Source organism: Triplophysa rosa, linkage group LG10 (genome assembly GCF_024868665.1).
Source record: "Triplophysa rosa linkage group LG10, Trosa_1v2, whole genome shotgun sequence".
In the NCBI taxonomy this organism is placed as follows: domain Eukaryota; kingdom Metazoa; phylum Chordata; class Actinopteri; order Cypriniformes; family Nemacheilidae; genus Triplophysa; species Triplophysa rosa.
Genome location: NC_079899.1, coordinates 3011000 through 3025893, shown reverse-complemented (window position 1 = coordinate 3025893; position 14894 = coordinate 3011000). Strand labels below are relative to the sequence as shown.

The 14894-nt window shown below is 42.0% G+C and overlaps 2 protein-coding genes across 7 annotated transcripts in view; one reads left to right on the top strand and one right to left on the bottom strand.

The window, feature by feature from the left end:
• The first annotated feature begins 2106 nt into the window (after positions 1 to 2106).
• On the top strand, positions 2107 to 4532 carry insm1b (insulinoma-associated 1b). Its single transcript, XM_057344140.1, has one exon. It carries the CDS (start codon positions 2444 to 2446, stop codon positions 3827 to 3829), a length of 1386 nt encoding a protein of 461 aa, XP_057200123.1. The 5' UTR covers positions 2107 to 2443; the 3' UTR covers positions 3830 to 4532.
• A 2976-nt stretch (positions 4533 to 7508) lies between these two features.
• Positions 7509 to 14894, bottom strand: part of ralgapa2 (Ral GTPase activating protein catalytic subunit alpha 2) — a 109616-nt gene continuing 102230 nt past the window's right edge. For 5 of the 6 annotated variants that reach the window (XM_057343297.1, XM_057343299.1, XM_057343298.1 and 2 more), the window contains 2 exons: positions 14273 to 14397; positions 7509 to 9455 (listed from right to left, as the gene is read on the bottom strand). In XM_057343297.1, the coding sequence (XP_057199280.1) occupies positions 9304 to 9455; positions 14273 to 14397 (277 nt within the window). In that variant the 3' untranslated portion in view covers positions 7509 to 9303. Of the gene's footprint in view, positions 9456 to 11164; positions 11202 to 14272; positions 14398 to 14894 lie in introns of all 6 variants that reach the window. The other variant, XM_057343302.1, reaches the window with a different exon arrangement.

Here is a 14894-nt window from a genome sequence, read left to right as displayed (position 1 = left end):
ATTCTTACTGAGGTTTTCAAAACTAGATGGTTCAGCAAGAGTGTTTTGAGTAGTGGTTGTAATAGCAATAGTCAACCTGTAGGTGGAGTTGTGCAAGTGATCCTTACTAAACATACAGTACACTGATATTGATCTATTACAGCTTTAGGATCGTTTCTATATTGGGGCAAATTTAGAATGTGTAGATCTGCATCTGTCTATGCGATTTACTGTTTGAGTCCTAAATCCTCCTAAATGACATAAACAAAAGTAAAACTCAAAACTCCGAGAAATCCTGTCTTGTACATTAGGCTTGTAGACACGTTTGTTAAAATACCCTCATTTCTCTTTGTGTGGTTATGACTGTATTGTGTTTATTGTGTTGATAAGTCTTTTCTGTGATAGTATTAAGAAAAGGCTCGTGGCCAGAATGGGGGGATGTGCCGGCCGAGCAGCTGTATGCAAATGAGACGCGACAAGCACGCGCCGCACAGCAAACACGCGCACGCACACAATCCCATTAAAATGCCATCGAAGTGCGTTGTGCTCAGTTAAACCAAAACAAACCAACTTCTCATAATGTTAACGTAAGCGAAACTTGTTTGGAAAAGGGGAAACGTATACAGAAAGAACAATCTTTACGTGAGGCAAGATGTTAAATATTGATGAGAAAAACTCCTGCCGGGCGCTCGCGCATGATTAAAGCAAAATGCAACATTGCGATCTGAATGTTGTGTAGTTTTTTGTGTGTTTTTTTCAACTCTGTATCATATGATGTTTATGAAAGTGCGGGAGAGAATGACAGCAGGCGCATATCTGAATGCTCGAGCAATTATTTGACTGGGTCATACAGCAGCTTTATGCTAATGAGGGGAACAAAAGATGAATGCAAACCCGCGCAACACGTCTGTCCAATTATGCGGGCAGAAGAGAATTTAAAGCAACTGTTTCGCAGAATTAAAAAAGTCTAAACCTTTAGCTAAAGTGAACGCACGAAAAACAGCATGGGAAATGAATTCAAGACATTTGAATACAGCATTTCATTTCTGACGTGTATCAAAACCCTCTGAAAGTCTCTATAAAAACGCCTTCAATAAAATGTTTATGTTTATAAGTAAACTAACAGATCTAGCAGCGGTATACTGCTGAAGGAATTACGCGCTGTTCTATGCTTCCAGTCGTTTATTGGTGTTATTCAAATTGTAGTAAAACAGAGCTACGCGTTGCACAAATGTAGCGAATGACAGAGCATTCTGGCTTGAGTTGTCGTTGGTGAGGGAGGTTTGGAGTAATGTAATGATGGCTGACCCCTGGCTTGACCTCGAGGTCAGTGCGCATCTTTGATTGCGTCCAGCACGCGTCTCCCTTTTGGCCAGATTGCGCGTGTATCCCTGTTTCACAGCACAGAGGTCAATTTGCTTTTCAAAGGCAGAAAAGGCTGTGACGGCTGGCCAGAAGCGGCCATTGTGTCCAGAGATGAGATGAGAGCTGCTTCTGATGACTTATGCATGCGTGAGCCAGCTGATTTATACCGCGCGCAGACAGACGCGTGGCATTAGAAATGCCTCCCGATGGCCAGATCTGCAGACTTAGACAATGCAGGGAAAGCACTTTGGGCGCACTCGAAATCTTCACGTTTCATAAGTACTGATGAATAAATCAACAATATTCACCTTGCGTGTAATCCTTTTATGGAGAAGATACTTGGTTAGAGCGACCTTAAACGTAATAGATTTTTTTCCAAATACAAAGCTATAAAACATTATTTTACAGACAATGAAAAGTATTATAGATCAAATTCAAAATATAAATGACACATTGAAAGTATAAGTGTTTTTCACAGGATTTCCAAAAAGAACAGTTTTGCTGTATTTCCACCCAAACGGATCTTTTTCCTATTTAAGGAAAACTAAAATAACAACAACAACAACAACAAAAATAAGCATGCATATTCCACCCAGGGAAATGCACCGACACCGATTTAAAGATCAAAGTTAAGCACACATTACCAATAACAGATCTAAAACAAGCACTGGAAACCAACTTTCTTTGTTGTCGCTCATTTGAAATTCTGATGATGATGGCAGTGAGTGACATTTCCCTCGCTCCCCTATAGCCACGGCACGCGCTCCTCTCCATACATGTCCATCAGACCGTGAATAGAGACCAGCGCGCATCGCTATAAGAAAGGCCAGGTACATCTGCTCTGTAGCCCCCGGTCCGAATCTCTCAGCCCTCCCACGGGCAATTCCACAGAGATCGGCGCTCGCCTCTGATTGGACGAGGAGGAAGCGAGCAGGGGCGAGAACAATAACATCATCCCCGCTTAAAAAGAGTGCAGCTATGCGTTAAAGAGCAAAAGCATCTCTCAGAGGGAGGGAGGCGGACGGCGCTTCTGTTGCTCCGGATCATAGACCGTTCGTCCTGTTGTGCCTTGTCATCCTCGCCTCATCCATCCGCCGACATGCCCAAAGGATTCCTAGTGAAAAGAAACAAGAAGGCAGCGCTCGTCTCCTACAGAATTCGCTCGGATGAGGAAGGAGGCTCAGCTCCAGAATGTCACATCCCTCGGATGGAGTCATCTTTGCCCGCGCCCGTCGCTTCCAAGCCGGACAGAATCATCTCAGCATCCCCGTCAGATGGAGCAGATGCACCGGTGCCGGTCCACAGCGCGAAGCCGGTGCAGTTCGGCAACCCGGAGACGGTCTACCAAGCCCTGTACAGCCCCACCCGGCCCATAAGCAAGGAACACGACAGAAAATATTTCGAGAGAAGTTTCAATCTGGGTTCGCCGGTCTCCGCCGAATCGTTTCCCACACCCGCCTCTCTCACCAGCCTGGACCATCATCATCTTCTGTTCGCTCCGGTTGACTTGAAAATCGGCACCAGCAACAGCAACCGGAGCGGAACGGCGAGCAGCGTCGCGCACGCCCCGTCCGTCAGAACCGGCACCAAAAGACCTTCCTCCGACGCCGAGCGCAAAAACGGCGGCGGCGTCAAAAGCGCCAAGAAACCCAAAGCCATACGCAAACTGAATTTCGAGGACGAGGTGACCACGTCCCCGGTGCTGGGCCTGAGAATCAAAGAGGGACCGGTGGAGATGAAACCACGGGCGGCCTCGAGCAACAACACCAACAAGCCCTTGGGAGAGTTCATTTGCCAGCTCTGCAAAGAAGAATACTCGGATCCCTTCTCTCTGGCACAGCACAAGTGCTCCAGGATTGTACGGGTGGAGTACAGGTGTCCCGAGTGCGACAAAGTCTTCAGCTGTCCCGCAAACCTGGCGTCTCACCGGCGATGGCACAAACCGCGAGCCCAGAGCACACCGGGCTCGCAAAGCACCAAACAAGCCATCCAACCCGCCAAACCGTTCCCAGCGGAGCTCAAAGAGTTCTCCAACGACAGGGACTCGCCGAGTCCGGGTCTGTCGGAGTCCAGCTCGGACGACGGGCTGTACGACTGCCAGCACTGCGGGAAGAGATTTAAACGCCAAGCCTACTTGAGAAAGCACATGTTGGGACACCAAGCGCTCCGTAATCAAATGGCGGGAGACGCTTTTCACAACGCGGAGAGGCCCGATGCCGTGGACAGCCAAAGGAGCCAAAGTCCACTCAATCTAAGCCCCGTGGACTGTCTCGTGTGTCCCGCGTGCGGGGAGAACCTGCCCACCAGGGCGAGTCTGGAGCGACACCTGCGCCTCGTGCACGACGATTCTCAGGCGTTTCCCTGCAAGTTCTGCCCTGCCACTTTCTACAGCTCCCCGGGTCTCACCCGACACATCAACAAATGCCACCCCACCGAAAACAGGCAGGTCATTCTGCTCCAGATGCCCGTTCGCAACGCCTGCTGAAGGGCGCCCGCGCGCGTCTCCAAAAACCGACACCAACGGTGTCGACCTCTTACATTCATCAGTTTCCTCTCGCCCCGGAGAAACAAACTAAAACGTGTTAGTTTGGTCCTTACAAAGGTATTTTTCTAGAACCCTTGCACACATCATGGTAATGTAATAGCTTCTAGACCTAAGACACGTTCGTGTACCTCTGCCTCGAATTCACATGCTGTGCGTTTCGCGTCTGTAGCTTTAATCTGGTATGTGAATGACGGGACTGACAGAAAAACACATAGATCTTCAAAAGTTTCCCTTTAGTAGCCAGAAATGCCTTTAGAGAGAAATACAACAAACTACTGCCTTAAGAACTCTTAAGCGTTGAAATGATTGTTCTTGATCTTTGAATGTCGGCACACAATGACTTGTGTAATAACTTGCTATCATGCTGTAAAATTATTGTAATATGTTTATTATCGGTAATATTTTATTTATTTATGTATTTATTTAATTTCAATGGCTCCGTGTACCTAAATTATTGTTTTGTGCTGTCGAATCATTTGTCAAAGTCTCGGGTGGTGTCAAGTTTGGATGTGCGCTCCCTTGAAACGTAAAGCTCTTATAGATGCAATCCTTTTCTACGTATACAGCCTATTTTCCTAAATGTTTGCTACCTAGCGCTTCACGTGTGCGTCCGTGCTGTCTACTCAAATAAAATATTTTCAAAACGAAAAGCTTTCTGTTCGTGTCTTTCTTTCTTTATTCTTGCACTGTAAACACATTTCAGGCTTTACCTTTAATATCAGATGATGTGGTTTTGTTCGGGTTCTCTGTATAGGAAGTCCTTTTTTCTCCGTCTCAGCCACTGTATGTGAACAGCAGATGGCAACTCATAGTTCTTTCATATGGATTTCAATACAACTGAACTTCAAGGGGCCCCTTAATAAAATCCCAAGGGCCAGATGCCCCCATTCTCCATACATCACACTTAACCTAATGCTCTTTAATGGTTTTTATCGGTCGATTATTACAACTTTTGCAAAACATGAATGTATTGTGAAAAACAATTTCTATACAACTCTCAAGGTTATGAGTATTGAAACAACAAAGGCATTCTTCTACAGGTGTCAGAGATGATTTTAACAACCCATATAAAAATAGCATATTTCAGTATTTATAGTAAAATTCCTACATGCTATAGTGTTTTGGAAATTAACCACAGTAAATAATATAGTATACTATCAATTCACAGTTGTTAATACTGCAGTACAGAATATAAAGTGTAGAAATTCATATAATTTATTATTACAATGATTTAATATAAATTACAAGTATATTGACATTTTCTACAGTAAATACTGAAGTATAATATTGATACATTTACTAAGTGAAAATACTGCACAGAACACTAAAATACACATTAGGACAGGTTATGATAGTAAGTTCTGAAGGATTTGTTGATGTTGGGTTGTAAACTCTGTCCTTGCTTAAAGTGCAGCCGTATTGATTGTAAATGTGTCCGGTCATCCTGATTCCCAATGCAAGCCTAACTTGATCAATAAAATCATGTATTTGGCTCACAATAATTCAGCTGGAGTCACTAACCATTGTGATAATGAACACAGAAATGTACAAATGTGATGCATTTCTGCACAGGCGGTATTGATTCTGAGCCGGATTCATCACGCCTCTTTTAAAGACCATTTCTGTCAGTGGTAACAAAAGGCTGTCCATCATAATCCAGAGGTTTACAGTAATACTGTTACTAAATAAATAAAATCAGGGTATGTGAGGGCAGATCAATTACATATAGGAATCACGGCGAGAGAGAACACACGTTCTCCAGAATGAGCAAACAAATGAATCACGTGCGCACATTATTCAGATGTGCAAAGTTCAAAGTCCCTGTCATCTGTATGACTAACATGATTTTGATACAGCATGGTTTAGCGCACTTTTAAAGCGAGACACTGCAGGTGAATAGGATTTTTCTTGTTTGAACATATTAACTTGAAATGTTGTCAATAAATTAAATGACAAATTATTAAATAAAATGTTTTCTGACAAAACATATTTTGATATGCAAATGAGCGAATATCTCATTAAATATGTGCATAATTACATAAATTTAAAAAGCAAAAATCTAGACACTGACAACAGTTACACATGTAATCTTTGTTTCATTTAAACAACATATCAGTGTTACACATTTTTAAAGATTTTTTGAATAAATAAACACAAAACAAATTATCACCATATCCCCCCCCCCAATGGTAGGTAAATCAGCTAAAAAACACTGTGCTGTTAAATCCTTCAGAATATAACTAAGAATGAAAATGAAAAGTATAGCTTGTTTGTTGACATTTTTGGTTCAGACCGTTGAAAAAATCTCATTTTGAGAAAACGGCTGCTAAAGATACGCAATTAGATGAGGACAAATAGAGGATGGGAGTAACAAAACACCTAAAATATTTTTTTTATTGTGAACTTTGTCATTTTAAGGTAGCACTGTTAAAGAGGACAAGCACAATCTGAAAATCGAACATTATGCACAAAAATGACTTTTTTGCCTGCCATGTCTCACCTGAAAGTTTGAAAATATACACACACGCACACACACGCACGCACGCACGCACGCACACACACACACACGCACGCACGCACACACACACACACACACACACACGCACACACACACAGGTAGGCAGTAATTACATGCGAGTGTGATGGAGGCCACCTGCACGAGTTGGAGGTGTTGGAGTGCGTGTGCACCTGTACTCTGGTGAGACGGCGGGAGGGGACGCTTCTCTGCTCGCCCAGCAGCAGGGGAGACAGATGGGAGGAGGTTCAGGTTACTCTCAATATTCCCTCAGCGACAGAAGAACCTCTAACCCCGAGCTTCACCTCCACCCACACAATATGTCCAAGCATTCTCTCACAAGAGCACAAAGCCGCGGATGATTTTAGACCCGTATGTGAAAACATACGGGATGTGACGAACGGTTCTTCAACCTGCTCACAGGCAGGAATGCGAGATGTTTTAAGATGTGTCTGAATGCACGCGTGTCACACATAAGAGTTACCAGTGATGAAGCGTTTTGAAATACCGAGAAAGATTTTTAAAATAAAATACATCAAAGATTCACACAAGATTCAAAATAAGGTTCGACACCGAAAAATAAATTTGGCCATCATAGTTTCACCATTTCTTGTCATTTTATGTAGTCTGTAAATCTAATATCATAAAAATGATAATGATATAAGAATTAGAAAACACCGCTTGCCATAAGAAAGCAAAATCACAGATCTCTATCTCAATTCTCTCTCATCAATGGGATTAAATTAGTCTCATCTGCGTCTCAGGTATTTCTCCCGAGTCAGAAATCGGACAAATGTGTCTGTCATTAGAGTTTCAGAAGAGATGTCAATAATGTCTATAAACTGAGCTGGGATTTGTCAAGACTGCAATCAAAAGTCAATATAATGGAAGATCTCAATGAACTGAAACATTTCTCATCAAATTGAGTCAAATCCAGATTATTATTATACCTTTATAATCTACATTCATTTAACACCTCCGTTCTCTTCACGCGTTTCAACAATTGTCTCCAATTTTAGGAGAAACACCTGAGACTAAGTCGACACTTAATTTAAACCCAACTGAGATTTTGGCAATGAAACACACAACTCATATAAACATGATTTCAAATCGATTTAATGAAATGTTTCAATTTCTTCACATTTCTAGTAAAGATAAAGTAATTACTTTGTCTATTAAAAACAGTCTGATATGTTAACAAGTCAGAATGAAATCTTCAAGCTTCAAGGTCTTTTACAAAGATCATATTACAGGCATTAATATATTTATATCCTTCAGAATTCGTAGCATTCAGAAAAAAAACCAAACAAACAAAGAAAATCCCAACACGTAAGATACAAGGCTAACGGCAAAGTCTACGATGAACGTTATCATTAAAATTGAATCAGGCCATGTGCAGTAAGACACGTCGCCGGCGAGCGCTACGTCAGCATGCTGAACCCAAAAACAGACGGCCCGTTTCAAATCTGCACGAGGCGCGACAGATCGGCGTAGTGGTTTGGATTCGGGCTGTCGATTTGCATACATTCGCCAACGTTTTTCATTCAGAGCGGACTCCGAGATGACGACTCCTATGCTATCCGACCAAACAAACAAACACGACAAACAGGCAACACAAGACAACAAAGAGAAACGTGTACAGGTAAGGCAAAGTAGTGTGTGTCCTGTTGCAGCTCGGGTGGAGCGTAACACCTGGCATCCATGGCAACCGGGATGGGTCTCTACGGAAACAGAGGGGGTGGCGGGGCGTTGGCGAGTGGGGAGAGCCGGAGAGAGAAGCGCTGGCATGCTGCTGGTACGGTAAAGGGCACTCGGAGAGGCACGCGGGATTCAGAGGAAGCAGGTGGAAAAGAACCCCTATCCAGCATCTAATCAACAGAAGCGCCTCTTACAAAACACGGACAATCTCCTTCAATTTCCTCCGCTGAAACGTAAGGATCACACAAAACGTGAAATGATGCCGCTCTCCATCCAGCGAGTGCTGGAACAATTAAAGTTGGGGAAAAACAATACAAAACAAAAAAACGAGGCAATCACGCTCCAGCATGGACGAGCAGCTCCCCGTACACACACAAGTGCATTGAGCTCAGGTTTACCCGAGGCTCTGCCGGAATCTTCATCTCCATCGAGTCAGGTGTACATCACATTACCATGGAAAACATTCTCCCGTATATACACGAAACAAATATATATTATTAACTGAACCGCAACGCGGAGGGAAGAAATGAAACATGGGTCTACGCCACTGGCCGAGTGCAAAAAACACGTAGAAAAACATTGGAATGTCAGAGTAGATTTCCACGAGATCACAAACACAACACGCTGCATAAATCAAGCTCGTAAAACAATCAAACGAGTGGTTTAAAAGAAAATCATACGATTTCATAGCGTCCTACTGTAGTTTGAAAGATGGCACTGATTGTCCGCTCCGTTTACACGTTAGTATTAATCAACGTTTTGTGTGAGAATACTGGAAAACCATGTCTGATTCGCGTCTTCAAGAGGTTCAGTATTCTGTATGAACATTTCAGTGCTGGTACGGACAGGACATTCAGTGCACTCGCTGTCATTGGTCCAGTTTTCAGTGTTCCACACTAAGACATTTAGTTTATTCTGCATTACTATACTCCAAACCAGGAAAACATTAAAAAAGCTTGTCAGAGTATTTAAAAGGTTGAGGGAACTAGCCAAAGCCTCGGTTTTGTAAAAAGATTTTGTTGTAAAACAGTGATTTTGTTGGTTGACTCTGAATCGTTCTACGTGACTGGTGATGCATTACCATGCATTATTGCGAGCGACGGTTGCGTCTTTCAGTGCTACTCAGAAAGAAAACCCAAAATAAAATCAGTCCATGAATACATTCATCCACACAGCTGCAGGACGTTGCAGTCCGAAGCGTTCAGTTGGAGGACTTGCTGATGGCGCTGGCCGAGCGGCGGATCTTCCCGGAAACCCTGTTCTTGGAGGCGCGTGGCATGGTGGGCGAGACCTGGTCGCCGGAGTCGGTCACAGTAACGCTGAGGTCGGCGCTCGTGCTGTAGCTGAGGGAACCTGGCGAATGAGAAGCCAAGATATTACACACAGAGCGACCATGCTATCAACACGCTGCCTTTAAAACCAACAGCATGCCATTACTGGCTCTGACAGAGGCGGATGTGAACGGTGATAAATAAACACTCGAGAAATAGCAATCACGTCTATCTGCTTAAACTGGAAATGAGTCATTATTATAACAATCGGTCGTCAAGGTTGTTGCTTTGCTAATTCAGATGTTGTGATGTGAAGCGCAAACGCGAACTACGGCTGTGCGACACTCTAGAAAGCATCTAAATTAAACAAGCTTCCTGCTTTGTCAAGATGGCATCTGCCTGGCTATTTTCTTTCTTTCTTTTCGACCGTTTTCTGTGTTTCTTTTTTACGGGCCTCTCAAGTTTCCGCGAGCAGATGGTGCGGGGAACATGCGCTCATTGGAGAAGACCTCCACTCCCTCCAGGGCTTCTTTGAAAGAGGGGGAGGAGTCTCAGCACGTGAAAGGAAAATGGGAGGTGCAAACCGGGGGCGGGGTGGTGTCCCATCCACACGTCAGTAGAGACCAGCGCACACTGAGATGCCGGCAGAGAGGATCCACACTTACACACAGTGACAGAGAGTTACGTAGGGGACGTCTGCCAGTTATTGATCACAGTAATATCTCTCTGTCTTACGCTTTCACAAAATTGTCCTAAACGCACTATGAACATCAGATTGGTGAGGCGTGTGAATCAAACCAAACATGCAAACACCCAGATTTTTTTCTTTATGAGTGACCCTCTGTCTCATAAAGTGCCCTCGGAAATCATGGAGAGCACGTTGTGTTTGTCGTGTGAGAAGAAAAACTGGATAAACATTATAGGAGGCCAAACATAAAATAACTATATATAACATGCATAACTGTTTCTTATTTTGACATTTTGAAAGAATCACATGTTAAACATTAATTCAGAAATATAAATACATTTTGACATAAACTACATAAATGATTTTGCTATACACCGCTCAAAAGATTGAACATTCGCAAAGAACAAAAATGAGAAACATAGCGTGTTTAGAAAAAACAAACGTGTCACGCAGCGTTATCCATATAAAACAAATATATAATTTCAAAATGACGTTTTTTATTCAAATATCAAAAAATATTTGAAATAGAAAAGATACGACAAAAATTCCATGTGTCCAAACTTTTGACTGGCAAACATGTGATCGGATTTGCGTGCATATATAAAGATGTATTTAAATATCTTGTATAGTGACCAACTTCATATTTCAAATGTCTACAATTATTTCCTGTTTGGCCCCTTATAAAAACATATAGATAAAGTAAGTATTATATAAGGTAACCTCATTCCCATTGGCTGCCTGCAGCAATCGGAACAAAAGGCGTAAGTGACAAAGACATTTTCCAGTAGGGCAGGTGTTAGTGTCAGATGCGGCCTCAGGCAAACAGACACACGCCGAAAGACAAAGCAACAGGAGAAAAGAGTGGAAAACAGAGAGAGAGAGAGAGAATAAAGCAGAGACATGCAGGAGAGGACGGAGACTCGTTCATTCATTCATGCCGCCGTTCCGAGCGTGCTCAGATCAGCCAGCCCCAGCGCCGCCGCTCCGTGTTCCTTTAAAAGCTGCGTGCGCACGCCGATCATTAGTGAAAATAAAGAGGGGAAAGATGAGGAGACGAGCCGGGGGAGGAGGGTAGGGGCTTCTGTTCGGCCCTAGACTCTTACCTTCGGTTACTGTATTGACACCTGTAACACATTTAATCTACAGGGGGGAGAGAAGACAATAGAGGAACTGGTAAGATCGCACCATCACGGGAAAACTGTGTGTGTGTAAAGAGAGAGAGAGTGAAAATGTGTGTGTTAGTTATCACTCCTGATGGGTACAAGAGGAAAGAATGTTAAAAACACACACAAATAACACATGGAAAGTGAGTGCCCATTCAGACTGTCCCACTTCTGCTCTTTGTGTCATGCCGTGAACGGGAGAGGAAAACGGTGGGACGTAAAACACGTAAAGGCAAAACCACATTGAACATCACTCTTTTCGCACAATATGTGCATTCAACTTGGGTCAGTGTAACATCGGTCGTCCGCACCGGAGAGAGACTCTAGGTGCGGTTATTTTGTAAAATCTGGACGAGATGTGAAAATCTCTGCAGTGGTATTAAATCTCTTGTGCACGTCACGTGATGCTATTTCTATGGTGAAGTGACCATAAGTGACCCTTACTGAAATCTGCTGATGAAGCTGTATTATAGCTGAGGTTCAACTCACAGTTTAATTGAACAAACGAACAATGATGTGCTGGGGAGACTGAACATGTGCTCAGTTCACTTTGAAGGGATGGACATGCAGGGCATCAGAAATAAAGAGAAATGGGGGGTGGGTGGGTGGGAGGGTTCGGTGACATATGTGTAGGGCCACATGCCTAATGGAGGAAGCAGGCAGAAAAGTCTTACAGTCCAGCTTGGCCCAGTGGTAATCCATGTCCCAAACCATCCCTGGCCAACGCCTGCCCGCTGTCATGGGTGAGATGAGGATGAAACACACCCCGAAAAACACACAACAGCTAAAGTCCTACAACCTCTTCTTCTGCAGTCTGTGTGGTCTTTCAAACACTAGAAGAGTCCTCATCAAACATTTGGGTATACTTATATACTTTCCTTATAAGCCATCGAGAGCACTTTTTGACAATATTAGGAAATAGGAAGTCATGGGAGGTCCTAAATGCGTGCATGTACTGTACTTTGAAGGTAGCGAAGTCCACGAAGGGCAGTCCTGTTACTTCATTATTTAACATTCTTCCACTAGAAAATGTAGTCACTGAAAGGTAAACGCTTATTAAGATCTCATCTGTCTCTTCAAGTAAATTGTTGTCGTGTAAAGTAAAGGCGGTCCTGTGACAGACTAGCGTTTACACTGTAAGAATAATATACATTATATTATATAATTATACTTATAGTAAGTAAATACTTTTCATGTAATGTTGTCTTGTTTTTTTCTGCGACGCAAAATGAAACGACACAAAAAGAAGAAACTGGAGAACAGGCACGACAACTCGGGTTAAGCAAATGAAAGTATGAACATGAGAAAACCATGAGAACAAACCGATCTGGATAATTGGCGAAGAACATTTGATGTGTTTGATGGTTGAACAACAAGAAATCGAGGGAGATGCAAAAGAAATTGAGTTTGATGTGTTTAATGGGGTCATTCTCTCTCTCTCTCGCTCTCTCTCTGAGTGGGCGTGTCCTTGAGCTGTTTAGTATGCAGCTTTGTGACAGGTCCAAAGAGGTCACCATAGTGATTTTCAACGCCCCTCAAAGAAATAAAATGAGTGTCGCTTTAGAAATCAAAACTTTGCCTCAATCGTTCTGTAAATTCTCCCTAGGAATGTGTACTCTACTATGCATCTCCCACTTTTACTGCCCATACTTAAAAAAAAAATGAACGAAAACAAAAACAAGACAGGAAATCATTCATTTAACTTACACAAAAACTATACACAAGAGTTAGGGATTGTTCGGATTAAATAAGGCAGTGTTATCGCTATGGCATGTGCTTCAGCAATTTCTTTTCAGGATTTTATAATTCACATAATATTCTAAAGCCTGGAAATATTTATTTACAATACTGAAAAAAATACATGAAACCTAAATAATTAACAAAATGACAAACACAAAACAAAATTGCTAAAAAAAAACTCAAATTAGCATGAACACTAAAAATAAGAAGATAAAATCTCATTTAAAATATGTATAAAACTGCAAGCAAGCTTAGCGAAAATACTAAAATAAGCGATCTCGACTAGTGATTAGCTGCTATAATTGAATTTGTTTCAATTCTTTTGAAAAGTTAATGTAAAATAATACTTAATTTTGGTCAAGGTTTTAAATAACATGAGGGCGAGTAAATAAATAGAATTGACTTTTTTAGGGGAACTATGGACGGTTTAAACAACAACATAAACAAACGTTAGTGCACATGTGCGCGTTCGTCGACTGCCCTTACACATTCACAAACAATAGAGTGCCTGTAGATCATTTCTGATAACAAGCAAAAGAAACCAAGAAGAAGCGTTACTTGGCTAAACTTGTCTCTCCAATATTTTGAATTTAGACTGCGATACCATTCTCAACCACTAGATGTTAGTATGTCCCATACGGTTTCTTTATATACGACAAAACTACAGGACCCATTCAACAAATTGTTTATTTAATATACAATATAATAATAATAGAAATAAATATTAACATGCATTAAATGAAATATAAATAGTTACTGTATATTACTAGACACTAGCCAAACACAGACCGGAAGTTAACTGCTGTCCCGGCGCACGCGTCCGATGAAACGGTTAATATTTATACGAGCATGAACATTACCAGAAAACCCATAATTCATAAAGCTGTAATGCAGTGTGTTTTCAGCATGATGTGCTGCATCACACACCCCTGCTTTCCTCCTCAGAATGAATAAGGATCACAGGCCGTATTGATTTTATGTTTGCTTTCATTAATTGTAGCGTTCAGATCCAGATGTCCCATGTAGGGATGTGTTTCTTTCACCCCATGACTTCATGTAGACCCGTGCTCTCTTAACAGCACTCAATAAATAACCACCAACTCCAAAACATCTTTCATTCACTACCACTGATATGACACTTCTTACTATCATACACGTGTTTGACTGGTTCACAGGACGAAGTGATCAAATTATAGTTGCTATCTGTCAGTGCAGAGATTTCATAGTATGTTTCCAGAAAGGAAGGAAAGAGACTGAAGTGGTAGGAAGCAGAAGAACGTGATCAGATGCAGACAGACGGGTTCTTACCTGCACCTGCTGATGGCCAGTAGCTGGGAGAGGGCGAGAACACCTGGGCAGCAAAGTCCTCAAAGGTCATGTTCTCCTTGTGATTCTGAATGATGGCTTCCAGGTAAAGAGCCCTCTCTTCATAACTGAGAAAGGCCATCAAGGAAAATGTGATTCACAGCAAATAACCACAGGGGTCAAAAATACCTGGCTAGATTGAACGACAGCGGGAACGCAGAAAGATAACTCTAAAAAAAAAGGCTACTCGTTATTTAAGTGTAGCCAGAGGCACTTCCTGTTTTAGATTTTGAACACTACAACAACGTATAACCAACAAAACACTGAACTGAATCAAAATTTTATTCTTTAATATTTTATCATATGCACTTTATTATATTTACCACACTGCATTTGCAAGATGTAAACTTCTGATGACCAGAGATTATTTAGTGTTTACAAAAAAGTTTGTTTATTTGAAAATAAAAGGCCTTTTTTCTAAAAACATTGGAATTTGATTTCCTAAAAAAAAGCATCAGTCCTGAATGTCCAATCCAGCATCATGTGTAACTAAATCAATCTCAGCTATAATGGAAAGGGAATTTGTTTTATGCCAACATCAAGATTTACAGTATTTCATGTCCTT